A 20,506-nucleotide genomic window follows, 5' to 3' on the forward strand; every position below is an offset into this window, starting at 1 on the left:
CAACACTAGTGCTACAGTATCACTGGTCGTTGCTGTCGATCCTGTATTTAGTGGGGTCCTCTCTTCTGTGCGGTCAAAAAAACCCCTGGGCCACCTCAGATCCCAAGCGTAATTACTTTCCCCTCCACATGTCTGTTTTGATAGATCCTTCCTAAATCAGTGTTTGCTCGTTGTAATGGATGCCTATTCCATGTTTTCCTACATGGCATCTTGTCCATTCATATCCACTGTGGCCACTATTTCGGGCATAAGATTTTTGCAATTGAGCGACTTCCGTGTACTATAGTTATCAATAACAGCCACCAGTTTGTTTCATGAGAATTTGCATCTTTTTGTCAGGCTAGTGGTGTTCATCATCTCACAACTTCCCTTTTCAACTTAAATCTAATGGTGAGGCCGAACACATGGTTCGGATGTTTAAAACTCAGATGTGGAAGTAGGTATCCACTAGATCCCCTGAAGCTGCTGTAGACCTTTTTTTGAGTTCGTGCTGATTTCACTCTGGTGGGGGACAAGAGCCCAGCAGAGCTGCTACATAGATGCCGACCACAAACCCTCCTTCGCCAGCTGCAGCCATTGCCGTATCTGCTGGTGTTGCTGGCTCCGCAGCAGTTCCAGCTGCGTGCATCTGTATGGGCTTGTAGTTTTGGCCCAGTCTGCACTGGATTCCTACCATCATCGAGTGTTGTCGGGGCCGGCACCTGTGCATCATCCGCACTGCTGATGGACGGACATCCCATCGAAACCAGCTGCGGCCACACCTGGCAAGGTTTATTCCGGAGGGTCCACTGCTGATGCCTATTCCTGTGTAGCAGACAGTACCTGGCTGCCACGTGCTGTTCTTGGCTTTCAGTGCTCTTTTTCTGCACTATGTATTTTTATGTATGTGGTTTTCCCACCCCCAAGAAGGGAGGAGTGATGTACCTTCACTCAAGATGTGCGTGATTTCAGAGATTGCATGTCCGTTCAGTACACAGGTCACTTACGGAAACCACCTGTGTAGGCCCCCTTGTGCGTTTTGGTGAGCCACTGAAGAAACAGTATTATTTAAGCAATCACAAATGAGTGCTCAGCATATTCTGTAACCTGTATTACTGTTGTCCATTCAGTGTGTTCAGTGCTAAGCACTGCCTATATTTCATTCATTGTATTTTACATTGGTGCTATAAACTACTACATTCCATAAATTGTGTTTGTTCTTGCTATAAAATTTATCAATACCAGATAGTATCATTCGCCCTCAAAATTTCTGTGCATATGAATGATGTCACAAGGGCTTGGAGATGAACTGTTGAAACAAATGATGGTGTATGTCAATGACCTACTCCTTGCAGATGTCAGCTGGGAGGAACATTGTCACTTGTTACCTAGTTTTGTCCATTTGGGTTTTATAGGTGTTTCATCTGAAACCAAGTAGTCAGTGTATCGTGTTAACATAATTTATTGAAGGAAGTCCAACTGTGGGTGTAGCCTGGAGTATCAAATTGCATTTGAGAATAAAGACCAAAGTAAAGAGGCCAGAAAATTTATGCACACATATCATCAAGGCTCATCTGGAATGTGTTTGAATATCCAGAAGTAAGAGAGAGCTTGGACTTTAAAAATTATAGATCTGAAAAGACCATCAGCAGCCACACAAATTGACAATTTGTGTGTCCCAAGAGGCCTTATTTCCTTTTTAGGTTCATATTTTCTATTGATAATTGGAATAACATGACTTAATAAGTATATTAAATAAATCAGTGAATCACAATGGGACAGCCGAAGTGAATGGAAATCCTACCCGTGACAAGGAAAGGAAGGAAGGAAAATGGTAACAGTTCTACAAACTAGTAAAACGATATTCTCCAAAGATAAGTATCTTAGAGGCTGACAGACTACTACTGCAGGTTATTTAAAAGTTAATCAGAACTATCCACCAACATACTTACGACAGCTCGTATTTATAAATGTTCGCATTCATTTTGCCTTGTACAAACATTGTGTATAATCTGTTTTCTACTGGATAAAAGTTTGTAGAGTGAAGATTTAAAACTTTTTTAATAATTTTTGTTTTGTAAAAGCATTTCTTGGGAGTTTGAATTTTAAAAATGGTAGCAGCTTTGTAGTTCTTTATTCAGCAAAGGAACAATTTATTAAAATTTAAAATTAAATTTGGTACTCTGTTACTGAAAAATAAGCTAGTTGGGAACACATTCAAATCTTCTTAGGGAGTAGATAGGCGAGAAAGGTGACACAAAGTATTTGTCTGATAGGGGAGCTGGATATGAGACCTGACATGTCAGCTACTGTTGCTCTCAGAATAGCTTCCTCCTCTGTTAGCAGCAACAAGAAGTGTGAGATGTGATATATGCCTGCTGAATGTGTGTAGTTTTCTCTCTTCCAGAATTTTAATTATGACTTTTTCATTTTGTTAGAGAGATCCCTTTCACAGTGCAGTATGATTTCTTTGTTCATAGAAGTAGCTACTCTTGTAGTATCATAAGAAATCAGCACAAAGTAATCAGGCGTTTGATTGAGTCATTAAGTTACAATTGTAAGAAGAATTTTGATAAGTTTAATGTATTTAATGTTATATTTTAAGTACAGTTAAGAAGTATATGCTTATAAATAATAGGGAACTTCTTATGTGTTGGTATTTTTAATTTTGACGCATGTAAATTTTTCAGAATTAAAAAGGGGTGATTGGGGAAAGTAAGTAAGACTTTCTCCCAGCCAACACACACACACACACACACAGAGAGAGAGAGAGAGAGAGAAAACCATTCTGTCAGTCATCCACAATGGGAGCTGCTAAGGAAAGCTTTGCACTAAATATGTGAATGTATAGTGTGCAATCAGAAAGTATTTTTTGCAAGGTTTCTTCAAAATTTAAAAATAATTCTGGAGCTGTGAGTATTTTCTGGTGTGGTCACTAGATAATAGCATCGGAGAGTTGTAATTCAACATTAATATCTATTTTATACAGCATGTAACAAACAGGTATGGGCAAATTTTTAGGAAACATTTTTTACACAGAGAGGAATATGTTTTATATGGACATGGGCCTGGAAACACTTTATTTTCATGTAACAGCTTATTTCCTACTCCACTTTTCTCACAGAGAGATGCATTCTTTATACATAGAGGAATGTGTGTTATGTGGACATGGAGTCAGGAACACTTTACATGAAATTATGTTCTTGCAGCTGACAACAACCCTATTGTCAGCATAAAACAATTAGCTGCGAGGAGTAATATTGACCACATGACTGTCAGGAGAGGACTGCATGAGAACCTGTTGTATCCATACCATGAACAGCATGTGCAGGCACTATCAGCACCAGATTTTCCTGCACAAGTACACTTATCTGAATGGTTCATTCAACAATTTGTCAATCCTGATTTTAATACATATCTGGTGCTCACAGACTTTTCAAAGTAGACGATTAACATGCTGAAGAGTTGTAGAAACAGCTCTAACATGGAAATAAAACATTTATTTCCTCTACATGTGAGGAATATTCCCAGAAAATTTGGCAAGACCTTTTCGTTACACCCTGTATATATCAAGCATACCATTTGTTCAATTAGAAATATTTCAATTTGAGGACAATATGAAATTAATGAGTTCACAAAGTATTGTAAAACTTGTTTAGATTAAATACCTTTACAGCCTTCAGTTTAGATATGTATAGAAATTTGTGGCAATGTATGGTTCTGAGTAGTATTAAATTATCAATTCAGCAAAAATTAAGTCTTTATGAATTCTTTCTGAGCACCCCCTCAGTTATGTCACATCTTTAAAAAATTCTTGTGTTTAGCAGACAAGGGTGATGCTTTTCACATGGCTGTAATCAGGAAAAGATCCCCAAATGGGAACAATGTGAGTGATGTAGTTGGTCAGATGGATTACATTTTGATCAGGCTGAAAGCAGCCATTAGTGAGTCTATGATGGACATCCTATTCCCCATGCCAGATGGATGGAAGCTGCACCCCCTCGTCAAGTATAGGAATCATGGTGGTACAGCGACACAGTCAGTGCACTCTGCCTAGGAAACTGTGTTGTATGTGAACTTATAACATTCATTAGGTTAGGTGTCAGACTTAGGAGGAAACTACTCTATTTCAAACTCTAAATTGTGTCTAACAGCTGTAGCACTGTACCCATTATAAATTGTTTCTCATGTCCACCAACGTATACTACCACCTGATACTTCGATTCTTTTCATATTAAGGAGCTCTGTTTTGAAGAACCCATTTCAGAGTGAGCTATTACATGTATTTTACTAACATAACTTGCAACTTATATGTCAGTTCATAGAGCTATGGTTAGTGTGGGCTCTGAATGTCAACAATGAGGAGAGAACTCTGTTGCACTGGTGCATACACAATTGCTGTGAAGGCCTTGATCGCATTATACATTTTTCAACATTTTGTTTCAGAATATATCTACTGTATTTGTTGAAGTTTTCCCCCTGTGGATGCGTGTTCTCAAAGGAAATCACTGCCTGGCATTACAACATATGCCATCCATAATAATCAACCACATACTTCATAAGCATTGTGGATTTGATGATTGTGCTTGCTTTGTGTCAGTCAAAGTTTCAACTATGCTCTAATTACCTAGAGTGCTGTCTTTGGCACTTGCACATTTACTCTACAGTGTAAAATGATTTTTAAATCTTGCAATCTGAAATGCTGCCAGGCAAAATGTTGGAGCAAGAATATCACACACAATGATGGAAGATATCTACAGCTTTTTCTTCTATTTAGTCAGTTGCCACCCCACTAACTCTCTTTCACTGCTGCAACAAAGTAGTTTTTCAGCTTTTCTATCTGAGCTGTCCCTGTAATAAGTAAGAAAGATGAGAACTGTGTGCCTCCTCAAAAAGCTGTTGTCCACCATCAGTCTTTGAAATAGGAACTGGTCTACACTAAAACACCTCAGATTAACTGACTGCTAACCTGTATGCTAGGGTTCTGTACTAGATCTGGGACACCAATTGAATGAGTGTGCAACAAAAGCAGCCACCAAACAATATTATACAGTCAATTAGTTGTTTGAATCTTGCTGCCTTTCATGTAGAGTCAAACGGTCAAATTAGGCGAGTACACGAAGTACATGCTCTATGAGGTATGATCATCATAAGCCACTCCAGTAATATTAGCATATGGGAGGTCAGCAAACACGATGGGTAATGTGAGAGGTGTCCAGATACTTTTTTTTTAAATATTGAACAAAACTATGCAAACCTTTGGGAGAAACGATGTTACAAAACATTTCACTGAAGAGACTGCCACCACTGAACTCTTGCAGGAGGGAAAAGGAGGGGGGGGGGGGGGGGGCAGCAGCAGCAGCGAGCAGCGCTGTTACTTTTGTTCCAATACGGTAGTGTAACTGCAATTATGCCCGGAGAGCAATGAATTCAGCATAACATGCAGTTCATGTTGCAGTATCTCAATTAGCCAAACAATTCCACTTAGGCCAACCTAATTTATGAGAACTACAATATCAACACCTCTAGATTCTCAAGAAGGGCAGTCCTACAAGTATCTTTTGAGTGTTGTCCTCTAGTTTCATAGCAACATTTTTTAAGAAGATTGTTAACCACTGGCTCACTTTGATTCTAAAAGCTACGGAGTTTCTTAACTTTCCAAAGCAGGCACATGAGAACTTTCCACCATGACAATGTTGTTGAAGGTGGCTTTAAAGCAAGCTTTTACATGAAAGCAACACTTAAGAAGCATTTTTTCAACCTTAAAGGCATACTGTCCTTGAACAGTTCCATGAGGACACATGTCTATTTTTATAAGGTCCTGATCATCACAGGTTTCAAATAGGGAACACCTGTCTAATGATTCCCAACAGGACAATCTGTCCTTCCAGGAAGCATTTCAATTGCAGTTAATAGTGCAATCAATCACCAAAATTAGAGACCCATTAAAGGTGGATCTTATTTAAGGATGAAGTGCTGCATTTTGTTCCCATTCCATGTTCGCAACAATTGTCTACCATTTAAAATTTAGTGTTTGAGGTTTAGACAATAGAGAAGAATGTACTTTAGTAGATTCTCTAATGACAAAATCTTTTAATTACTGATCTGCACATACTATATATTTATGTTCTATCTATTTTGAAACCAAGGAACAACACCGAACAGTGTTGTTACCACATCTAAGGAGTAATCATGCAATGCAGGCTTTTATAAACCAGTATTTGCATTTTTATATATAAAAACAAAGAGGTGACTTACCGAACGAAAGCGCTGGCAGGTCGATAGACACACAAACAAACACAAACATACACACAAAATTCAAGCTTTCGCAACAAACTGTTGCCTCATCAGGAAAGAGGGAAGGAGAGGGGAAGACGAAAGGAAGTGGGTTTTAAGGGAGAGGGTAAGGAGTCATTCCAATCCCAGGAGCGGAAAGACTTACCTTAGGGGGAAAAAAGGACAGGTATTCACTCGCACACACGCACATATCCATCCACACATACAGACACAAGCAGATAATATAATTTTTGCCACGTGGAATGTTTCCTTCTATTATATTGATATCAGTATTTGCATTTTTGTTTTTATCAGCTTCAGGTCATGGTCCACATCACTTTTCTACATAATGTTTTGTCTTCCACTGCTGGCAACATCATCAGAGGCAAAAGACACTCAAAGCAGATAGAAGTTCAGACAAATGAACCATTTATACATATCTACAGCAGTTGGTTTGAGACATTAGACCGCTGCCTATACACCAACATATATTACGGGACGTGTCTAATTGTTTTCTGTCAAAGTTGTTTTTGTGTCCTATGGCCTCTGCATCTTAGCAGAATGATTATTAGGTCTTGATAAAATCTTAGTACCTGAGAAATGGATATAGTTGTTTCCTGCTCCCAGTGCATGATCTGCTACTGCCAATTTATCTGTATTGCCCATATGATAATTGCTAATGTTCCTTACGGCTGATTTTATATACTGCTGCTGTGGCAAGCATCAGAGGTGTAGGTTCTTAGCCATTTTCAAATCTTTGTTGTTGGTTTCAGTGTTGTGTCAATACCGCGTCTTCTCAGTACTCTGCTGATGCAATCGCACTTTTTATGAAAACATGAATGAGGGGATTGGTCTGCCCATAGTACTTACATAATTAAACCCTTACCTAGGTTATGTAGGGATGAGGATTTTTATCACTTTAATAAGAGAAATAACTGAGTTCTGAGAATGATAAATAAGCACAACAAATGTATACAAATATCTACTAACAGGTCTAAGCAATGTAATGAACTTGAGTGCTGTGTGTTATACTTTGATTATATCAGTGGCTGATAGCAATTGTAATGCCCCACTAGAAACTTTCAAGAAATTATACTGTATGTTATCACATTTATTTGTTGAAAATGAGAATGTTGCAGGACACAGACTTTCTTAAAGCTTTCAGTGACCCTCATTTATTAGCAGTCTCTCTCTCTCTCTCTCTCTCTCTCTCTCTCTCTCTCGCACGCATTCACACACGAAATCCACCTACATACCTGCAATACTTAAAGAATTATTTTGTTTTTATTTGTGAGTGCATGATACTGGACACAAAACAAAGAAGCACATTCTATTCTGTCATACATACAAATCATTTCATAAAATATACACACATTTCCTATTACACTGGTGGTTACTTCCATATTATGTGAAAACTTTCGAAACAAGGACAGTATCCACATGAAAACTGTGGACTGGAAAAATGTAATTCACATTTGTGGCAACTGGTCAATAGATGTAGCAAACTTAAAATCTTCTGGAAAGAGCTTAGCAGCATGTGGATACATCAGTTTATACGACTGCCGAATAGTCACATCTGCCACACCAGCAATGTCACCAATTTCTTTCTGACTGCGTTTAGCCTCTGAAGCCTGAAATTACAAAACCATCTATAACAATTATCTGATCATGGCTGCATCTGTGCATTATGTATAAAGTAGTAATCATTTTAAAAATATGAAACACAAAAACATTTCTGAACTTTTTAGTCTCTGCACTGAAGATTGAAAAATAAAACAAATTCAACTACAGGGATCACTACAATCTCCAATGATCATGTCATATTTGTGTATTTTGAAATTAACTCTCCAAGTGTTTTATAACTAGGAACTGACCTGTGATGCCATGTAAATGGCTGCCGCAGCCACAGAAATTGGTGACCGACCGGGTGCAATGTCCAACTCAACTGCTTTTCTTGCAATGTGTGTCGCTGCACGTTGTACCATATTGGGCAACCCTAGAAGAAAAAAGTGTTTAACAGAAAGGAGAAACTCAAGTATTCTGACAAATTAGTTTTGGGATTATTTTATGCTGTTTTCCCAATTTGTGCCTTAAACGATATCAAAATTAAATGGGGTAAGACAAGAAATCCTCTTGCACTACATATGAGGGGTAGTCAAAGATTGAATTGCCACCTCGAAAAAATAAAATTACGTATATAATTTATTTGTTTGCAGGTGCATGTCTGCAGTCCCAGTACCCATTAAAATCACTACACCACAGTACCATATAATGCCACTAGAGGAGCCGAAAGAAAATGGGGCAGCCCACCAATAAATTGGAAATGGGCTGTGCCACTTTGTTTTCACTCTTCTGGTAAGATGCTACAGCACTTTGGCATCCAGATTTCAATATGTACTAGAAATGTAGATACGTACCAGCAAACAAAGAAAAAAAAAATCACATAAGTGGAGAGGATAACTGAAAACTTATGATTACCAGTCTGATAGTTGCACTTTTCTATGCTGAAAGGCGGCCCACTGTGAGGAAAGTTTACTTAATGACATGGCACAAACAAAAACTGCTAAATTGGATTTTCTTTTTACCACAGTGAAAACTGAATTTCAATTTCGTAAGTATTATTAACTGCATATATAAGAATATAAAGTGTCAAGCAATTTTGAACACTTTTTATGAAGCACCACACTACATTTAAATAATCAAATCAGAGTTATTTTGGGCCAACAATATTTAGTAGACAAACATATTTAAAGTATATAGACTACTTTTTCTAACTGAAATTATTGCTACAACATAAATCTAATCTTTTTGATATATGGTGGTCAGAGGGTAGTGGAAAAGTTTACATATGGCAGTTTCAGGAGAGAGAGAGAGAGAGAGAAAGAATTGAACTTACCAAGGTTGGAGCAGAAACGTAACATGAAGTCACTAGTGGTGATAATTTCCACATTAGTTTCCAAAGCTTTCAAAATCAATTTGAAACAGCGACCAATCTCCTTTTTACTTATCTTGCTAACAGCACAAATCTCCTGAGAAGGGAATATATATATGTATAAGAAGGAAGTCTTCACAGATCACTGCACACATCAAATCTTATTAGCTTTACAGACATAAGCTACCATAATGAATTACGAATCAAAAACTGCTATTTCCATCAATGATGAGGAATTTCCTCTCATGATATCTGATTGTCAACTTGTAACTTAAATTTGGAAATGCTAAGATATTCCTCTACATGCATTATTTTTACTAAAGCACACTTAAATATTTACATAAAACACCAAATGCTAAATTTAAGTCGCCATTAGGTTGAGTTTCCTCAACCAAAAATCTCTAGCAGCCTGTCATAAGAGTCACTTTTCTACTCCTCCAACTTGGGGAATGTTCATATAGTACCCCCAAAGAATGCTTCTACAGGAAACATGCTAGATTCATCTCATTTTAGCACACCCGAAAAATCCAGTCTTTCTGCAGCAATCAATGCTTTATGTAGCAAGCCTCCAGTTTTGTGGTTGCAAAAAAACTATTACATGTAAAACTAAGCTCGAAATTGTATGACATTAAAAACAGTGTTGTGGGCTAGACCAAGTTGGTGCCATCAGAAAACAATCAATATAGCCCATGTCACTGATTGATAAGGAGGATTCAGCTACTCCCATCAGCTGTCCCACCATATTCATCCTTCTAATGAAGATTTTCTGCCATATGATTGGAGTGGACCATCCAACAACAGGTGCAATCATACCATTGTGTTCAACCAAGTGAATAAAAAGCTGCACCACTGGTATCAATAATCATTGCTGTGATGTGGCTTGTCTCAACAGCTTAATTCAAAAAATGCCCTCAATTGATATCAGCCTGCGGCTGAAGTTTCTCTTTGTGCATCACAAAAAATGTAACTAATTAGTTATAACAACCGAAGCTGGCTGCACCTCCTCTTCTGCAAATATTGATACACTTCTGAACCAAAAGTACAATTATTACTAACTCAGCATATAAAAGAAAATGAAATGAAAAGATCTTATGGCATTATTGGCCTGCAGATCCCATTTCATGCTGTTCAGTTGCCTGGAGTAAGTCTTTCTATTTTACTCCAATTTGGCACTTGCGCATCAATGAAGAGGAGACAAAATTATGCAAACATCACAATCCACTCCCCAAACGAAGAAAATCTCCAATGTGGCAGGAAACTGAACCTGTGTCCCAAGGATCCACTGTCAGTGATGCAAACCACTAGATCATGGGCTAACAGAAAATTTTTGTGGTAAGTTCCTACGGGACCAAACTGCTGAGGCCATTGGTCCGTAGGTTTACACATTACTTAATCTAACTTAAACTAACTTAAGCTACAGGCAACACACATGCACCCACACACACGCACCCGAGGGAGGACTCAAACCTCCATCGGGGGCAGCCACACGAATCGTGGCCAGGTGCCTCAGGTCGCACGGCTACCCCGTGCGGCCGCAAGCTAACAGAAAATGTACTGTCTCACTAGTGTACACTTGTATTTCACAGTAATAACTAGTTTTGAAGCCTTGTGTAATGTATGCACAGTAACTAGGCATTTTTTACAGATGTCACAAACAAAATATACAAACAATATACTTCTGTTCATGCTTATATTTGCTATCACACAGCAAGCAGAAGTTAACTGATTGTTTATTTACAGTACGAAATCCTCAAAATGACACACTGCACAATACAATTACATTGCAAACAAAAGGTGAGAGAAAAACAATGGCACACCACCTCTGCTAGAGACTTGTTTTCAGGACAATGACGCAGGATTCCTTTACTTTTCTCGAAATGCTCAATGAGTATTATTTATGGGGGAGAGGGGGCAATTAAGAGAAACAGGAATTGCTGATTGAGGCTTTTACAATATAAGTTTCATCTTTCACCACAATAAGAGAGACAAATTTATTGGTAAAACGTTACTGTGTGAGAACTATGAACACACAGTACAACAGATGTGACAATAAACAAATGCAATTACAACTAATTCACACTCTTAATAAGAACAGAAACATACCTTAAAGGTACGTGGTACACCTTCCTGTCTGCAAGCTATATACAAGCAAGCAGATGCAATAGCATCATTGGCCCGCCCTTTCAGATTTTTGCCATCATGTACTTGTTTGAACAAATTGTTTGCACGATCCACAATTGTCCTTGGGAGATTTATACGATCAGCCATAGTAGCTATTTCACGGAATGCATTTAATAGTGCTCTATCTGAACTGCTAACCTGTAATAATAATAATAATAATAATAATAATAATAATAATAATAATAAAATACAAAACTGCAATTTTATAAAATTAAAATTCAAAACATTTCACATTATAGATGACGTATGAAATGCATTACATCTTCATTTTGATCCTAAAACATACACTTGTGTATTTTCATTTGTGCAGATGATGCACAAGACAGATAATGCTAAACTGAGACAAAATGTTGGCCAGTGCTTACCTTCAGGAGGCTCAATTTGTAATACTGCCAATATCAACAATTTAGGAAAAGATACATTGCTACTTACCATAAAGAAGACACATTACATTGCACACAGGCACAATTATAAGTCACTTATATAAAGCTTTCGGCACAGCCTTCATCAGCAAAAGAGAAACACCAACCATTCATACAAACAGGCAAACACACCTCATGCACACATAACCACCAACTCCGGCTGCTCAGGGCAGAAATGCCATTGGTTGGTTGGTTTGTTTTTGTTATTGCTGTTTTTGATGAAAGGACAGGACAGTCCAAATGTACAGGCCACTTTCATACTTTCAGTGGCTGTTTGGATGTTACTTGACAAAATTTTTCATCACAAAGTCTAGGTAAAAGGATCACATCACAAAATTAAACAAATATGTAAGGTACAGCATCTTCCTGATATGAATTACAGAACATGCTTACAGGGAGACTGTCACAACAAGAACACACAAGTGTCCAAAAAGTAACTTGACAGAAATTATAAATGAAGCATGTGTGTACTAGGGCCAAAATCCAGTATCATAGTTGAAATTTATAGAAGATTAAACTTCTATGATAATTGTATAGAGACCTCATGATATGCGACGGTGCCTACCTGCATTGTCCATAAAGGCTATTATCAAAGTCTTGTAGGATAGTTATAAACTGAATCCAAGGAAATATGCAAATGATGTACACTACGCAGATTTTAACGTGATGTGCCTTTTCCACCACATTTACTACCACAACAAATATTACAATGACCAGGTCAAGTTTCACATCACCTCTTTATGCAAGTAGGTTACCTCCTCCTCACCAGTCCACTATACACCGACAAACACAATACCAGTCCAAAGTAAACAACATCCATCAATTCAAAAGAATTAACACAGACACTGCTGAATAATAATTCATGCGTGCATACTGGTCATTATATACAAAGTCAAAATATTCTCACAGATATGTTACATATGAACTTCGTGAACAACGAACAGTTGTATGGGTGTCAAAATAGTAATAGTGAGCTGGAACTTTTCTATACAGAAGGCAATATTTTATAGATAGTACACTAATTCACGAATCAATTTTAACACAATCCAAGCTAGCCGTGATAGTGAGTGCTAGCTGGCGTAAGCATGAAAATTTTGGGTGATGTCTGACAATTTGGAGACTGGCGCACTGTCATACTGCGATGGTTTCACTTTATGTATACGCCTTGAGAGTAACCGATTTATGAGTACGAGCGCCATATTGGAGATTATGGTAAATAATGCAAAAATCTTAATGGTTTAATCAATTATTGAAGAATGTTATGCATAAAAATTAGGACAACAGAAGTATAATGGCCAAGGTCAGAATCTAACAAGCACAGAGGCAAAATCTACAATGGAAAACATAAATGGCAATGAACTATGGTCACAAACTTTGAAGTTACTTACCTGGTGTGTGTGTGTGTGTGTGTGTGTGTGTGGTGCGCGCGAGAGAGAGAGAGAGAGAGAGAGAGAGAGAGAGAGAGAGAGAGAGAGAGAGAGAGAGGTGTTACTGAGGATTAGATTTTTTACCCTTAACACAAAAATGCAAGCAGTTATTTTTGTTTCAGATATACTGCATCATTTATTTATCATGTTACCACAGACCCCAGGCTAAAGTCTACATCAGGGGCAGTGGCTGTCACATCAGTGCTTATCTACTGCTCATAAGTTGACAACGTGTCAGTTTTGTGTAGCCAGTGGGACGATTCTTTGGCATAACCAATGAGAGGCGAGAAGAGAGAGAATGTATGTCTAGCATTGAAATTGAAACCATTGTCTTGTTTCTTGTATCAGTGAGTTTCGCGAGAAATATTTCGTGATTTTGGCACTGAGTACTATGAAGCAGACTGATTTAAGTGATTTAGTTCTGCACAGCAATCTCATTCGTTGTTGTGTGTCTCATGGATTAATTTCAGAAAAACATAAATGTATCAAACATGGTGGTGGAGTGACTACACAATCAATCTGCTTGAGCTCACTCAGTAAGTGGATCAATAATTTTTTAATTAAATCATGGGAGAAGGTAGGTGGATCAATATTTATTCGTGAAAGAGTTGCATGATATATATATACTTACTCATGCGGATCTACCTACCTTCTCCCATGATTTGTAATTAAAAAACATTGATCTACTTAGTGTGCTCGAACAGATCGATTGTGAAGGAACAAAGAGAACGGAAATATTCCAACACTTTTTTGAATATGTCATGGGTTGTGACACTGTACTTGGTTTGCAAATGCTAGCACAGTTTAAATAGCTCTGACTCAAACAATGAGCAATTACATTTATAATCCCCATTTACAGCAATGTTTCACTCTTTCTTCCGAATGTATTACTTCAAAACATCTCATCTGCCTGCTGCTCTCCCATTGGCTACATAACACAAACACGCCACTAGCCCTATTCTAGACTTTTACCCTGATCCCACCAAGAAGGTGAAGATTCAGGGACGCGGAACAAGTTCAGATATATATTAACATGACACAAAGACGTCATAGGAATTTAATCTTTATTCTGTATTAATACTTCACTGCTTAATGTTATTCACATTTATGCCACCTGAATTTGAGTAAATCAGTAAGAAAGCAGTTACTCTGAAGGAAAAAAAAAAAAAAACTGAGCTGCCTTCCTACTTTCAGCATTACATAGCTGCTGTTTCTGCCTGTAGTAGCCCAATATATCAGTTACAGAATAAATATTGCTACTCACTATGTAGCTAAACAAAAATTTTAAGTTCCTGAATCTAAGATTTTCAGAAAATTTGTAGAAAGAGTGGCTAATGAGATATGCTTTTAATTTTCTTTTGAATAGTATGAATTCTCAATTTCTTGTTTTACATTAGGAAGGAACTTGTTAAATATCTTACCACCAGAGTACATAACTCCATTCTGGATTCTGGACAAAGAAGAAAATCCTACATGAAAATTATTTTTGTGTTTTGTAGTATGACTATGTATACCACACAACAGAAAGTGAAAAAATGCAAAATAATGAACACACTTGTCTACACAATGGTAGATGCTTCTAGGGGCGTAACATGCTGAACTGAGCTGCTCTGTCAGTTTACCCATGTGTTTCCTCCTTTTAACTTGTTATGCTGCTGAACTCCAAGAAATTTTACACACTGTACTTCACTTAATCTATGACCATTAATGTCTGCTTCTGATGTTAAAAATAATCATCATTCATCTGATATTATGTAATGAGTCTTTGTGAGGTCAAGACAAACAGACAGCTGTGAATCACTTGTAGGCCTGCCTGTTCAGCTATCATTTATACTATGTCTGCTACTGTTCAGCTTGACTATAGTTTAGTACATTTGTGCCATCAGCAAAGATTACAGTTTTTGAAATGCCCTTTCGAGTCGTTGAAATCATTTATGTACGTTAGAAATCATAGTGGGCCCAGTAATGATTCCTGTGGCACTCAACATGCTATGTTCCCTCATTTTCAAGTTATTTTCATGCCTGAGATAGGGTCCCTTAATAATACCCTGGGCTTTGTTATGAACTTAAGATTTAAACCACACCATTAACACTTTAGTTTGCTAAGCAGAATTTTGTGAGCCATACAATCAAAGGGAGGGTTGGGGTAGAGGATCTCACTCAGAAGCAAGCAGGGACAGTTTGCCCAGTGCACAATGAAGTGGCAGAGTAGATGGAAGGGAGAAAGAGAACAGAGAGACTGCAGAGAGGAAGGTGTGGTGCAGAGTGAATGAATGTGGTTCATGGGTTATGGGGGCAGAGGTGAATGTGGGCATCATACATGTGCTAGCAGAGAGCAATGCTGGGGTATTAGAGCTCAAAGGTGTTGTAAGGACAATTCCTATCTACATAATACAGACAGACTGTTTTTGGGGGAAGAAGCCAGATGGCATGGGTTGTGAAGTGGCCACTGAAGTCTCAGCAGTGTTTTCAACTAACTGGTGCTCAACACTGCTCTTGGTCAAACTGCATGTGCCAGAGAGAGCTAGTTGTTCTACATCCCTTTCCCACAGGGTTGCTACCTCACCTGCCAACTGTCAACCACCCTGCCCCATCCCTTCCTCCTGCTCCCCTCCTCCTCTCTTCTCACTCACTCCATTCAACACAACCCCTCACCGCATGAGACCTTGTGTCAGTAGAATGTAGTCTGCCAGGAAAATGTAGCTGTGGAAATCTGTGTGTATTCTGTTAGTTCTGAACAAGCATTCGTCTGAAAGCTCAGCAACATTATGAGCTTTGGTTATGTGTCTACTAACGACTCAATGTCTCAAATATACGACGAGTCATTATCTCTACTCCTTCCATAGGATACAAACAATGGAAAATCCAGGACAGAACGCAATAATATATTCAATAGAACAGAAATGTCACTGTCAAAGATTACTATCGGCTGCCAACAAGGTGTGCCAGCTAATTTTCTCTGTAGTATCTCTATTGCCCGCAGCAAACGACGTACTGTACATTGCAAACGACATTTTTCCCAGGTAATATCATTTGCGTGCTACCTGACTGCTAGTATTTTGTGGTTGTAGTCGTGTTAGAAACTACGTGGTACATTCTCCTCATATGTATGTTACTGGGTAGCCAAAATCACCTGTTACCCCAGCATCTTAATCTCACAATCACTCAAAGCAGTTATCAATCCTCTAGAAGTTTAATCTTAACAAATTACATTGAAATTTGAAGAAAATTCTTACCGTTCGGCGGTTCTGATACTTTGAAACTCCAAAACCATCAAATGAAGCATCACCACGACCTGGACCAATCATTGTTGATAGATCTGAGCCATTAAGTAGTGGATTTTCTGGTCCACCAACTCGAGATGGGTCAGCACCAGCTTTTTCATTGCTGAATGTCCGCCATTCAGACCCAACATCAATCACCCTAATTGGAAAAAGGAATAATCATTTTCTAATTATCTCTGGAAGAAATATTCATTCTAGGATACAGCACCACTATTTCTTATTACTGAAGATGTGTATGCTAAATTATTAAAGAGCTTCAACAACAGTGTTAAAAATCTCTGAATCTGCTTTGTGTGTCACAGTCTTTCTGAATGGAACAATATCAAAATGTGTTCAATGGTATAAATACAATTCCAAGCTTTCCAACAAACTCACTATGTACACCTTGGAAGAAGTGCTTACATCATCCAGGCATGAAAGTAGTGAATAATACACCTTATCAGCTTTTGACAGTGACACTAACAAATTGTCAGCACTATGTAATCACTAAAGTGACTACGGCATATAATCACATATATATATATATATATAAAAAATCAGAATCTGTGAGAATATACTTGTTGGTTTACAGAGAACAAACGACAATCTTGTTACTAATGTTTTAAAACGGATTAAAAGCAGACAATAGGGAAGAAAATAGAAATCATGAGTAGAAAATGTAAATACAACTACGGAATGCACAAATAAAATTGTCACGACATTTGATGACTTACGCAACTTGGAAAAAAACTATGACCTTCCAATGTTGAATTTGGTCTCTGCTACACATAAGTCTTATCCTTTTTTTTAAAAACTTATTTATTTATTTTTTAAGTGTCAACAGTGGGATCACTGATCAAAGCAGAGCAGCAGTACCACAAGCTTCACTACAGTGTGTTAACTGTAAGTTGATCAATTGCCAGGGTGGGTGGGTGGGGGGGGGTGGGGGGGGGGGTAGCAGAGGAATCAACTCCACAGGATCGGTTCGAGAACATTTTACCTAACAAGTGACTTATCTTTCAGTTCCCTGACCCTCTTTCCCCTCATACACTTTCACCCATTTCAGTTTTCACTACAATCTGTGACGCACAATGTATACATATACTGCACTTTGGGGTCGACCGAAGCGTCCTATCCCACCCGTCGGCTTTGACCCGTGACGACGGCGCGGAATTTAGTTTGTGAGAGTGGCGTGTTTGTAGGTGTCATTTTGATGGGACCGGCAGTGCTCTCTGGTGGTGTGTTAGGTGATGTTTTTGGTTTAGTTTGAGAGTGTGGTGCCATGTGTGAATTTTGGTAAATTGCTTTTTTTATGTCTTTGGTAGGTATGGATATGACTGAGAGGGTCAACAGTTTTCGTTTGTCGGCTATGATAGGGGACAGTGCGTGTGTCTAATAAAATTTCTTCAACTATTCGGATTTTTGGATGAAGACGCTAAGCGTTCAGTATGTCGTGAAGAAATGAGGCTAACTTAAAGTTCCGGCGTCTCAGACCATGGACGGCTGTATGTGGAGATGTCGTAAGGATAACAGGTCACGGGAAACGTTCGATCCCAATGTGTGGCTGTGAATGTTGGTATTGGGAGATGTTTTTGAGCTATGTAGGTCAAGGGAAGTGTCCGATTCCAGATTATGTTGTGTTTAGTGGTATTTGGGGAGTTTTGTGATAGTCTGCTACAGATTGTGAGAGGAACGAGCCTCATTTGCTTGCCTCAATAGTGCAAACACATTAACCCGTGCTTCAGGATTCCTCAAAAGCAGAAATCATGCACGGAGGTAAAATTCCTTAAATGTTGTTTATAGTCTAAAACAAAATCTTCCTACTTAATAACATGTTTAATACAGGTCCTCACTGCAACAATTATGTACACTTATCACAAGGAAGCAGACAAGAATGGCTACCTCACATACTCTTGACAATTGCTACAATTAAAAGCAAATGACCACCTGCCACGCCTTCTGACTTGTACTGATCCAGGTCTAGGGAAATGACGTTCTTTGCAAGCTAGGTATAGTGTCATCTGCTGAAAAAGCAGATAGGACATGTACTGGCAGAAGATGGTACAGCAGCAGAATGAATTCCAACTTGTCTCTAGAGCTACTACTGGGCATTGCTTAAACATTTTTTATTCCTAATATGCTACATTCCACTTTGGATAGTGTGCACTGTAGCACATCAAGGTTAACCGAAACATTTTCTATTGAATGCACTTTCCTGGAGGAGGATATCAGTGTTTAACATGCAGTCAACAATGAGGTCTTTAGCAACAGAGCACTAGCTCAGTTTATGGAAGGATGAAGAAGGAAAATGGCCATGCCCTTCCGCAGGAAATCCTCTCGGCATCTGCCTTAATCAATTTGAGGAAATCACAGAAAACCTAAATCAGCATGGCTCCTCAGGTTTGAACCATCGTCAGCCTGAATGTGAGTCCAGTATGCTAACCACTGTACTAACCTGCCCAGTAATGCACTTTCCTCACTTATCTAGAAATTAAACTAAAATTATCACTTGCTTTGCACTGAAACTTACATGTTATGTTCAATTCATAACTTAAGCTACTATCTTACTATGCATCTGAATATATTATTATAAATGTAGCCCACTTGAAATAATATTAATAACAATTTCTGCTGTACACTCCACTTGCAGTAGGAAGGTTGTGGTTAAAAATGACTACGTACTAGAAACGCAGTAACCTTGTATTCATCAGGAACTATTATTGGATGAAAAACCTATTGCTTTGTTTACCACAGCTAAGATTGAATTTTCCTCCTCATGCTCTGCTTTGTCCCTACAAATGTAATTACCGAGAGGCAAAAACCAATAGTAATTTCAAAAAATATCATAACCCCAGAAGTTACAATAATTCTCCTTTTCAGCCAAATTCACAGTTCACTCCACTTTTGGTAACAGCTCTGCCAGTATTATTTAATTTGGATCATTCAATTCTGACTACTACACATTCCTCCTTGCAGAGACAACACTGGTGATTCACTTGGAAAAACACATGATTATTTACATCCAACATGGAACTATACGTATCCCCAAGCACAAATGACGTTTTGGGAAGATCAGGTTGTTATTAACACGAAATATACATAGGAGATGTCCGTCAACATTCCGTCCATAAAACTGTATGTACCACTTTAACTTCTCGCAGTTCGACAAGTTCTGAGAACGAAAAATCTCAAGGAGTTGAAAAAAATAATGACAGGATAACAAAATCTTCGTTATACAGAACAAATGGTGCACCATAAACCACTGAACAGCACTTTATTTCTACCACAATTATAACTGTCGACTAACCTGTCGCCAACCACTAATCCACACTCCGAACAAATCTGATCTCCAGCTCTGTAATCCTCTATAAGTGGAGCATCTGGATGCGCGTAGCAACAAATCTTGTTTGTGTCGAATCTGGAAGCAAAACACGAACATCATTACGATCTATACTGAATACTGTACATCTTCAACAAAGCCTTCGTTATGATCTGGTAATTACCTAGATGAACTCGCCATTCTGTTCGTCCTACTGTGTTTCAACAATAAAACTCTTACATTACGACACACATAACACTTCCTCTAGCAAACTTTGGCAGCAAAACAGAGATAATACATTAAGGCTATCAGAGACTATTAGTTGATCTGTCAAGTGTCAAGTACGTTTCCCGCTAAAGACGATGCCCTAATTGCACTCATTACTAGCGTCAAACCTATTATCGCCAAATAGAGGTATATTCGCGCAAATGTCTGACAAACAATAAATCGCTGCAAATGTGGTATGTTCACACAAAACAAGTTTCAATTTACTGCTCGCACGCCATCTGACGGTCAAGAAAACAGTTTCAGCGACAAGCGGCTGGGCTGCTACACTGTCAAAGTTGGTTTCATTTATTCCGGAATTCGAAAAAATTCTGTTGCGGAAAACAAGCAAGAAACAGTACGACCGATCAAATTGGTCTCGATAGTGGCAGCTTAAGTGGAGGTAGTTTCCCAGCTAGCACTCAAGCTTATTCCAAGGTGGA

At 38.4% G+C, this 20,506-nt stretch overlaps 1 protein-coding gene across 1 annotated transcript; it reads right to left on the reverse strand.

Annotated features, from left to right (window-relative positions):
• Nucleotides 1–7,520: 7,520 nt before the first annotated feature.
• Nucleotides 7,521–20,187, reverse strand: LOC124798351 (transcription initiation factor IIB). Its single transcript, XM_047261713.1, has 7 exons — nucleotides 19,984–20,187; nucleotides 19,788–19,898; nucleotides 16,454–16,640; nucleotides 11,291–11,506; nucleotides 9,152–9,284; nucleotides 8,130–8,251; nucleotides 7,521–7,886 (listed from the first exon to the last, which is right to left on the reverse strand). Exons 1-7 carry the CDS (start codon nucleotides 19,998–20,000, stop codon nucleotides 7,725–7,727), a joined length of 948 nt encoding a protein of 315 aa, XP_047117669.1. The 5' UTR covers nucleotides 20,001–20,187; the 3' UTR covers nucleotides 7,521–7,724.
• Between the last annotated feature and the right edge of the window lie 319 nt (nucleotides 20,188–20,506).

Source organism: Schistocerca piceifrons, chromosome 5 (genome assembly GCF_021461385.2).
Source record: "Schistocerca piceifrons isolate TAMUIC-IGC-003096 chromosome 5, iqSchPice1.1, whole genome shotgun sequence".
NCBI lineage: Eukaryota > Metazoa > Arthropoda > Insecta > Orthoptera > Acrididae > Schistocerca > Schistocerca piceifrons.